Genomic DNA, 11,240 nt, shown 5'->3' with positions numbered 1-11,240 from the left:
GGCTAGCAGTATTTTTTTTCCTCTTGGCCCTTCTTCCAGTCTCCTGGTATTTTGGGTGTAACTTTGGATGCATCCCTGTTGATACTTGTAGAATGGCCAAACTGATGACCTACATACGCCTGTACCCAGAAGATTTTCTACCTTTGTCATTTCCGATACATCAGTAGTCTAACACTCTTGTTTGTTGTCTTTTATGCATTAAATATTATTATAGCTTGCTTTGGGGAAGAGTTAAATCTGTTTTGCTGGGAAGAGTTAAGGCCAATAACAGAGAAACACATCTTGAACCATGTCCTTCTTGACATGGTTAAAGAGGAATTAGCAGAACACCAATAATTTTTTTTCTCTAAGGGCACTACTTTGAGCTTGCAAACTCAATAGTTACGAAAACATGAGGCGTGTAAGTGGAACGTCTAGGTTTCTTCCTCCAGAGAGGATGAGTTTTCTTGGAATTACCACTGATCAGACATGTCAATTACCAGAAGAGAGATTACATTAGTAGGTAAAGTCCTAAAAAAATTAAAATCCTATATTGACAAAGCCTGTATCTTAGCCCAGTTATAATCTGTGGTGCAGCTCTTTACCACATGGAGAATGTTCTTACAAGGCAAGAAACTTTGTGTCTTCCCAAAATATGAGGATTTGGACCTCTGTGCAAGAGTAGCTGGGTAGGACTTTTCGTTTCAGTGACGCAAACTGTTCAAAACAAACAGAGGAGGGGTTTAATTCTCTGATCATTTACACTCTAAATTTCATATGCTATGTGATATCTATATATGATATATATATATTATGAAGCTAGGAAGAATCCCGACTTGATGTTTTAAAGACATCTTCCTGTGTCCATTTTATTTATTTCATACGTAAAGTTTTATGCATTTATTTTCCATATAACTTATTCCTTATCTGTTTTTTGTTGTTTTCCTTATTTTACACTGAAACCCACTACTAATAGATTAGAAAAGTGATCATTATCTATTTGTTTTCTTTCTGAGATTGACTGCTTCCCTCAGTCTGTCTTTGTGAATGACTTCATCTAAGAATTGCATCCTGTGTATCACAGGAGAATGTCCATGTGGGAAACTCTATGTTTCAGTAGCCATTCAGAGATGAATATCTGACACCATCAGTGAGAATAATTTACTATCTTTGAACTGCCTCGCGGAAAGGATGTTGTTACATGTTAGACTTCCTATGGGAATGAAAAAGAAGTTGTTAGCAAGTTCAGGAAAAGATACCATTAACTGACAAGGAGGTTTAGTTCTAGAAGCTAGGTATAATGATTTCCCTCTTATTCCATCATTTTTTCAAAAGACTCAAAACTTCTCTTTAATGAGACTTGTAAGATATCTCAGTAATCACTGCAAGCTTATTGATTGCTGTAAAAATACAAAAAGCCTATAATTCTTGAAATTGTTAGTACAAATCCTGAATTAAATTTAGTTAAAATGCATTAAACTTTACATATTAACACAGAGTTGGAAAAAAAAAGTCAATTTTTTCAAAACATAAAGGTTTTACACATTGATCCATAGTACTGCTTTCAAGTACTCCAGGATCTTTTTCAGATTAATTAGTATTTCTTAATTTGTCTTCCACAGCAATATACTTTGGAGTTGTTTGTGTATGTGTGCTTCTATACAGACCTGTGGGGGGATGTATGTATGTATGTATGCATATTGCAGACAAACATTCAGCTTTTATTAGTACCTCTATAGTGGAGGGCAGAAAATATTTTGCAAAAGCTTTGCAAATGATGCTTTGCATCTGTGGCTCTTTTTTAGACCAAGGGAGGACTCTCTCAGCCATACCTGTGTTTTCCTTCTGCACTACAGGCAATTTTTTTCTGTCAACTGAAAACAGTTCCTCAGAAAAGTTTTGAAACTGACTGTTCTGAGAACAGTGACATGTCCGTGCAGTCACAGAGCAGGCATGTATGTTTGGTTTTGGAATTGCAGTGATAACTGTTTGTTTGGCTTAAGCATTTTCTTCTCCTGCCACCCTCAAGTCCAGTGGTTCTTCCAAACAAGGAGGTGTCAGTTGAATAGGTCCAAGTAAAACTATCAAAACCAGGAGCAACTTCCTTACTTCTCACTGTTCAAGGAGAATGCTGTTTGTTTGTCTAAAATGTTCAATTACGCTAATTCTTTTCCAAGCAGGCTGAAGTTTTGACCATCTGTTCAGATATAGTCATTGAAATGAATATCATCTTTCTGAAATTAATCTTTAAAATACACTAGAATAAAGGAAGTTTAGTATGTCTGTGCAGGTGCTTTACCACTAACTGAAAAGCAAGGGGGAAAGTTGTGCTGCAGGTTAAACGTTAATGTAGCTCACATAGGAAAGTCACAAGGATCGCCCGGAGTAGTCTCTCCTTCTAATTATGCCAAGCATGAACTCGAAAAGCTCTATGTCATGATTTTTTTCCTCTCTTTCTATATAATATTTGTAAAGGGCAAGTATTAGCATTTTAAACAGTCATCTAATTTGGCTTCCTGCACAGAAGAAAAATTAAGACAGTGACTGATGGCTAAGAGTTCTGATTATTGCACCATTCCTTGCACTCATTAATTTTTCTGTATACAGTGGCTGACACTGCAGCTGACAATTTTTAAGAAAAAGAGTAACCTGAGACAAATGTTGTACGCTACGTTCTCCAAACTTTCTCACATAGTCCTTGGTTTGACTCAGCGGTGAATATGCCAGCCCTCCTCTTCTGTAATACCACTACCTCTCTCCACCTGAACAGGTCAAGACAGAGGGGTATTTAGATTATGGGCTTACAAGTAATATATCTAAAGCTGTGTTATACATGGTAGTTAATTCAGTAACTGACACTGTTCCCTCCCATGTATAGTTGCCAGTCATTGTAAGATGTTTTTTGCTAATCTGTTTGGCCTTGGTAAAACAAAGTTCCTGATTATTTTATGGAGCTTTTGCAAAAATGGGATACTTGAAACAGTTGAATGAGGGTGCTCAGTTTTGCCTGAGATGCTTCAGGCCATATCGTATGTAAGAGTTGGCTGTTTACAAGTCAAGTGTTGCTACACGTAGATTCTCTGATCTTCAAGATGGAGTTCATAATGCTGCACTTACATGTAAGCAGTGCACAGAGTAGTGAGCACCTCAGAAAAGGTACCAAATCCTGTGTGTGCTGCCTAGAGTTAACCAAGAAGAAGCACCTTGGCACAGGGCTGCTCCTGTTTTCTCCTCACCTTCTGGGCTGCAGGGACTCGAGTTGTAGCTGCAAGAGAGGACCTGCTGTCCTCAGAGAACCTATGGCCCAGAGGATAAGACTCACACCAGTAATGTGTGAAAGAGCTACTACAACTGTTCTGTGACAGTTGTGGAGTTGAGTAGCGATTTGAGCGTTTCCCTGAGAATGGAAGACTCATTCAGTTCAGTGCTCTGTCAATCTGGATTTATCTTCCTTTCACCTGCCTGCCAGGAGAGTACCCCAACCACAGAGCCACAGGCTGGTTTACACAGCGAACCCTTCATCTTTTCTCTTGAAGATGGGTTACCAGATAGTGAAGAATTCAATACGTGTAAGGCCTAACAGAAAGCAGGGAAAAGGAGCCGTTCCCTGTAACCTAGAGGTTAGGTCTTTTCTGTAGGAATGGAGAGTCCTGCTTTCTCACTTCATCTGAAGACATTAGCTCTGTTTTTTCATCTACCAGTAATCAATAAGCAGATTTAGTGGTGGGGATCAGAAGCTGGCACTTTCCTAACCACAGGTCTGCACATTAGCCATCTTCCTGCTTACTTTCCTTTTGACCCTATAGATCTTGCAGTGGATGGGTCAGCGGCAGCTGTGCACGCTTCACATCTCAGGCTACCTGGGGCAACTTTGCTGAACTTCTGTTTTTTAGGTAGACAAAAAGAAAATGCCTTGTTGGTTTGGTTGAGGCACTTCTGCCCAGCTGCAGTGCTACAGGCAGATACGAACTCTCAGGCCAGTCCTGATGAAAACCTACTGAGGCACTTGCAGAAGTAATCAGTCACTGGATAGAGGCTATTTGTTTCCCAGTTTTGTTTTCCAGTACCACTGGTTTTAGATTCATTGATGGTCTTTTGCCTATTGCCATACAGTCTTTGTTTATATTTTTCTTCAGTAGGAAGATGTAGTGGAACACCTGAATAAATAACAAGCATGAAACAGCCATTTAAAAAGAGCAGGCAAGCTTTTTTCCAAAAACAAGAATATACTTAGTGTGTACAAATCAACTCGTCCATATGATTTGTCTTGTGTTATACAGATAACTAGACAATGAAAACGAGGGAATAATAGAGAAAAACACGATTAGTGCTGTATTTCAGTGAATGAAAGAAGCATTCAATAAATCAAATCTCAGAATAAATCTATCTTTTTCTCCCTCCTGGAAAAAATAGAGGAAATATTTGAGGGGAAAAAAGTGTTTATAGGAAGACTAATCCATGAACAGTACCTGGTTGGCAAAATGATTTTAAAGGAGTAGTTTTCCAGCTAGATAAAGTCAGGTTTTAGGAAATAATTACATTAATGAACAAAGGAACTGAGTAGATGAATATATTTAGATAATGTAGCATATAATCATCATTAAAATTTTAATAGAGGAAATGTTTCAAGTACATGTCTATGAGAACATAATTTCTCAATTATCAAAAAGATCTAAAACCAACAACAAAATGAAAACAGATAACACCCATTCCATTTATCAAGTCGTAAATAGGTGTTTAATGTGTTATCACAAGCGTAAGTATTAGGGCTCTTCCCATTTGACATTGCCTTTAATTATAAGAAAAAGAAGCAATAAAAAGTAGCATGTTAATGAAGTTCTTACATAATTTTGAGAGGATTCAGGACTGAAAATAGCACCAAAGAGCTGTGTTTAGAAAATGAAATAGAGGAAAGGCAAATCATTTTATGTAGATACCAGTAGTCTAAATTGTTCCTATTTAGTAGGAGGAATCTGGAAAAGTGGAAATCCTGAAAGACATCTGAAAGTACTGCTTGTCTGTAAAGTAGAACTCATTTGTAGAATAACATAAGTTCAAGATGAAGTCTCTTGTCACCTTGGCTTGCAAAGGGATCCTGTCACATGGCAGGGAACACTAGAGCATAATTGCACATTATTTTGACTACAAGTATTACTGTGCTAAGTTTTTTTGCGTGACAGTTCAATAAATACTTAGAGTTTTCTGTTATATATAGTATATTCCACACAGTGGTGTTTTTCTTCATCCATGATATGACATACTGACTTTCAGCATGTTGTTTATTCTTCAAATATTTGCTTTAGGATATTATGATTATGAAGGAAAAGCTTCTGCTTATCAGAAATACTGTTTTGGACTGAAGACACATTTTATGTCTGTATTAAAATTAAATGATTCTATAAGAAGCTCCTACTCATAAATTTTTTCATTTTTTCCAGATTCTCGATATATTCTTCTTCCGGTAGTTTTACATCATCTCCACATGCATTTACAGGAGCAGAAAGACCTTATAATGTGTGCACGTATCCTTAGCAACATATTTTGCCTCATCAAGAAGAACGGCTCAGTAAGTAAAAACCGTGTCACATCCACAAGGTGTTGAACTTCTTTATATGGCTCAATAACATTTAATGACACAAACTGGACCTTGACCAAGTCCATTTTAAAGAGTTCTCTGTGTAATGGTTCTGCATAAACATGTCATTTTGATTTCTCATGAGCCTTTTCTTCCCATGCAAGAATATTTTAAGTGTACCACATAGTGTTCTGCCAAGCTTTGACTCTTTTTGAGTGCTGTGTTGGACAGAAAGAAATGTCCACTTTCTTTTAGAGGTATTTTCTGTTGTGGGCTGTTTAGTCATAGGGGACATAGGGGTGATACAGGTAAATAGATTGATATGAGTATTGCAAGGGGGGATGCACTTGGTTGTTAGTTGATAAACTTTGTGGCCAATTTCTGATGTTTGTGTTTGCAAATTCATCTGTGAAAGCTGCATATGAGAGCTAGCTTAGATAGGTGTATTGCAAATATGAAGATGATGATAAGGTCTGACAGGCAAAGGGATATAATACAGTTAAAAAAAAACATTGCCTGTAGTTAGTGCAGTACATACATATCAAGGCCAGCATACATTACACTGTAATGCATTAGTGAGAACTGCTTTATGTGTTTCTTCATTTCATATCACTGTCAGCAATTAAAATTGCTCCATCAGTGACTTGATATGGATGCGGCTTGCAACTTTGGCACTGTATCAACATTTTCATTGCAGCTGCTCCTGGATTAGTATAATACCTCATCACAAGATAAAGTGATAGATGATAAAGCATAGCTGTGGTTTTGGACTGGGAGAAAGGCTTACATGTCTGGTCTTAATTTCAGGAGATCTTTCATTTGGAGTCATCAAGCCAGAGATGTACACAATAACAAGTGGATGTCTACATAAAACTCTCTCCAATGTTCAGGATATGCAGCTACTATTTTTAGTAGCCTTTGAGTCACTGAGAGTATTAACAACTTGGTGACTTAATAGTAGTTTGTACATGAGTCCTCACGGTTGGTACAGTTCCTAAATACACCGTATACTGTCTGCCTTCATAAGTAGCAAAGTTAACAGTTGTTTGATACTAGACGAAGTGACAGAGAATATGGCTGTGACACTAGGCTCATCTTGAATCCAAACAGGAATTTTGAGTTTTGTTACAAATCATATGCTTTGGGTGTGTAGGAAGCAAAAAAAAAAAAACAATCACTCCTACACCTCAATGTCAGCAAAGTTGAATGATCTGTTTGTCAGCTGAGTTTTAATTTGGTTGTGTGCATTTGATTATGAAATGTTTCTTTCTGCAAAGAAATGTCGTCTTAAATTGTGGATAAAATTGCTCAGATTAAGATGGTGTCTGCTGCAGTGGAGACAGAAAACATTGTTGAAGCAGGGAAAACATATTTGCATCTGAATTAAAAAGGAAAAGTAACTACAACTTGACTTCATCAAGTGTTTTCATGCATGTAATTGAGGTACTCATGGTCTTTTCTGGTGGTGAACACTTTGGTTCCTTTGTACTGATGTTGCGTACAAGCAGTTGTAGGCTTACATAAATGACTAATTTGTTTGTGCTACTCAGTTGATGGGAAGCAACGTAGCTGGTCGTTACTGCTGAAGCAGGTCTTGAAGGTTGAGCACCATCTGCTTGTTTCTGGTGATAGTTTCAAAGTGTGAAAACAGAATTCTACTTTTTGGAAATTAAGCCTCTCGTGGCAATTTCCCCAGAAAATGTATGGGCGTTACCTATAAAAATCTTGCCCAAAAAGTTCTTGTATATTATTTACTGCTTTCTTCTAAATGGTAATTGAAAATAGAGCTATGCTAATTTGATGTACACTTACATATTCAAAGTCATCCCCGTAACTGTCCTCTATATTTCAGTACCACATAGTTAACTGAAAATTGTTAGAAAAAAATCAATAGAATTAAACCATATCTTTATTAGATAATAGTCCTTGTTTCTTGAATATAACATTCATATTAAAAAAACCTATCATTTGTTTCTAAAATGACATCAAAGGAAATATGCCTGTGGTCATCTTTCTGTTTTAAAATCTTAGATGTTTTATTTATTATTTAAGGAAAAATCTGTCCTGGAAGAAATCGATGTGATTGTAAACAGCCTGCTAGATATTCTGTTAAGGACCATACTAGAGATCACCAGCCGACCACAACCATCAGCTTCTGCTATGCGCCTCCAGTTTCAAGATGTGACTGTAAGTGTTTTATAATGAAGTAGCTGACAATTGTCACTGGTTGGACAACTAGACTTGTGACAATATTGTCTTTACATTGTAATTCACAATGTCAAGATTTTGTGTATAAAACAGAATGAAGAGAACAAAGAGAACTTTTCTTGCATTTTATTCATTTTCAGTGGAAATAGTAATTTTTTTCTTTAAATTTATTTATAAATTGTGACCCAGAAAAAAAACCAAAAAGATAAAATTTCTTTTGAGACTGTTTCAAGTCAATAATTATTTCATTACGTTTCTTTTGTTGACAAATTTAATAGCTTTCTGAAAGTCTCTTTAAGTTTGAATTCCTGAAAATGGAAGAGTATCACTCAATAACATTTTACTTCCTAAAATGCATACATTTTTACATGATGAAGCAGCTCTAAAAAATCCTGCAGAATCTGTGATGCTAAGTTGTACAAATCCAAATTTATTAATTGAACAGCATTTTGTTGTTCTCTGGGCTGAGCATTTGAGCTTCATTTCTATCACATGAAGTAGAGCAAAGAGGATGGATTTAGAAGATTAACAAGGGATATTTTGGTCAACCTGCTATTTTGCAGCTCATGCAAATTAGAAGGTTGAAATGCTGGCATTTACAGGAAAGCCTATGATGAGCACTGATGAAACAAAACGAAGTGTTATTTTGCTTTGTTTTCAGCAAGGTTCCCGGTTTGCTTTTGAAGGGCAAATCAGTTCTAATATAGCAAGGGATATGACTCCAATATGAGGTGAGGGGGTGACATTTTGTGCAGAGAACACAGTATGCTGTGTGATTTACCATCTCATTATACGCTTAATTAATTAATTGCCCGATTTTTACACTGTAACATTTTTTGTTAATGAATAGATGGTTGCTTTTCAAACCAGAATTTCCTCTGAGATCAAACATTTCAAAAAGCATTTAACAGCTGCGGAGGAAATGTGTTGTTGGTTTTTTTGTTTGTTTGTTTTACTTTATCCCACAGAGATCAAACATTATATGGTGTGTTTTATGGAGCTGACCAAGCTCTGTAGTAAGATAACACCATGCTTTAATCACTGTGTTGGGATTTTTTTTCTTTAAATTACAAAATTACAAATGTATGGTGTGTGGCATATCAGACCATTACAAGAAAATCTCAGCTGAAGTAAGGGTTGTAGTATTAGACTGCTAGAGTAGCAAAGCTCTGAGCTTATTGGTTTCTTCTGAGATATCCACTTGCTTGCAGATTAAGTTTTCATAAAACACCATGACAGCCTAATTCTTTCACACCATCAGAAAATCAGACTCTGAAAGTGCTTTCAAGCTGCAAAATTTTCTTTTTATGCATCAGAAAAGCCATGTCATTTTCACCACAGGCATCTCAAAGAATACTTAATGTGGAAGTGACTCACAACACAGCATAAGGCAATTATATACATTTATGTAGAAACATCATGCAGTATGGGCTTATGGCAACACACGGAGCCAGATTCTTGGAACTATTTGTAGAGCAAGTATGATAAAGTACTCAACGTGAGTACAGCAGTAGAGTCTGTTCCAGTATGTTACCATTATTTCAAGCTGCATGTATCATAAAATATTGTTTGTGAGGTGTATCATGGCAGTACAGTGGATAAAATTTTGTCATACTTTTGCATCAGATATAGTCTTCCTTGTGGAAGTAGTCCCAAACTCATCTCGGTGTGAACTTCTAGGCCCACGTGTCGCTGTTTTCCTGCACAAAGAAGCAACATAAAGAAGCAGCATAAAATCAGGCAGCATCAGGCTGTGTGCTGCCATGACTGCACCGTTTCTTTCATCTCAAGTAGTTTTGGTACCTTGGTACCGTTTCAATTTGCAGTGAAGAATCTTGTTAGATGGTAACCCGCAAGATGGATGTGATGCTTTAAACTAAGCACAAAGAAGACACGTCTTCAGGGTGTCAGTGTTACAGATGTTGCACTAACAAACATTGAATTTAATGCAATGGTAAAAGTGAAACTTCTGCTTTAGGATGTCAGTGATTTAGACCTTTAGATTTCGTTAAGAAAAATGCATTTGCATATAAAGAGTTAGCAGAAAGCAATCCAATTAAAGCGAACCTTTATTGATTTAAGATCTAGGGAGTTCAGTCCCCCAGAACCTAAATGAATTGCAATTTAATTGTGAGCTCCACGTATTTTAATAATTGTGCTCCTTAAATAAGATACAAAAAATTACTTCAGGATTCTGCCTAAGTGAATTGGATATACTGCTTGGCTTGACTTATGACACTAGAATTGGATCCTAAGTGGTTTTTATCAAGGTCGTTATGTGTGTGGAGTTTGCTTTCGTGCATGATTCGCATGTACCCTGACTAGTTAGTCTGTGGCTAACACTGGCAGAAATCTTACAACATACATTTTTGTGTTGAGTTCAACAAATGCAGCTGAATGTTCATTGTTATTTTAAAAACCACCTGCCTGTATAGCTCCCTACATTTGAAATAAAAGCTCAAATTTAGAAGTCAGTTAACAATTAGATAAAGCTGGTACCCTTTTAAAGCTAATCTGTCTGTCAACTATAATAGTACAGCTTTCTATAATAGATTGTGATTTTTAACATACTACTATAAGTGGAAGTAAATGTGGGAATATAGAACGAAGGTGACTGGAAAGGACTGCTTAAAATGCTTAAGCAAGAAGGGAAGTATTCAAAAGGTTCATACTCAAATTTTGTCACTCAAGCTAGCGATCAGGCAAGCTTACACCCGTATTTATTTACTCTGCTTATTTTGGCTAATTAGCCAAATCTGAGTGGTCTCAGATTTTATAACTGGAATAACAGTCTCCAAAAATTATGCCTATTTAGATGAACTTACATTATTCTAAATCGCATGATAGAATCGTATTGAGGCTAGATATAATGAAATTGAAAATATTTAAAAATAATTATAAAAGACCAAAGTTTTTTGTTTTCTGAAGAGAATCTGATAGGGTTGGAAATAAATTTTCAGATATTTACAAGATAGCAGCTGTAACCTTGATGATTATGCCCAGAGTATGAACAAAGACTTTGTAGCCTTAGGATATTGTTTTGAGAATGCTGTGTTCACTGTAAAAAACAATGGTTTTGCAGGGACGTAATTAATTTGGGATCATTATTTCAGTGTAGAATCTTACTATGGGCAAGACAATTATTATTTTATCACCAAGTTGCCAGTGAAAGCCATCACCTCACACACCACTAAGTATACAAGGTATAATCACAAGTGAATTAGGCCTTCCAATGTAAAATCCAGAATAGCCATTCCTGTGAAAACATATTCCTTTTTTATCTTTTTTTTCTGTTTTTAATGAAAGACAGGGTAAAATCTTCCCAAAATTTGACTTGACAAACTAATGAAAGACACTATTTTAAAGTACTGTTATCATACCTGTCCTCCCAGTCTCATTCCCCATTCCTAGTAGATAGAGGCCAGAAGCGTATTTCCCACGTTTTAACAAGCTTGTAAGATTTCCGAGTTGTTCTTTT

General features: G+C 36.4%; 1 protein-coding gene across 1 annotated transcript in view; it reads left to right on the top strand.

The window, feature by feature from the left end:
* The window catches only part of DOCK4 (dedicator of cytokinesis 4), a 167,659-nt gene that overhangs the window by 90,596 nt on the left and 65,823 nt on the right, over window positions 1-11,240 (top strand). The window contains exons 24-25 of the mRNA XM_009327700.1: window positions 5,418-5,545; window positions 7,607-7,741. Of these exons, the coding sequence (XP_009325975.1) occupies window positions 5,418-5,545; window positions 7,607-7,741 (263 nt within the window). The remainder of the gene's footprint in view (window positions 1-5,417; window positions 5,546-7,606; window positions 7,742-11,240) is intronic.

The sequence above is a fragment of the Pygoscelis adeliae genome, unplaced genomic scaffold (assembly GCF_000699105.1).
Source record: "Pygoscelis adeliae isolate BGI_AS28 unplaced genomic scaffold, ASM69910v1 Scaffold113, whole genome shotgun sequence".
In the NCBI taxonomy this organism is placed as follows: Eukaryota; Metazoa; Chordata; class Aves; order Sphenisciformes; family Spheniscidae; genus Pygoscelis; species Pygoscelis adeliae.
The sequence above is the reverse complement of the archived record's forward strand: the minus strand, read 5'-3'. Positions and strand labels throughout refer to the sequence as shown.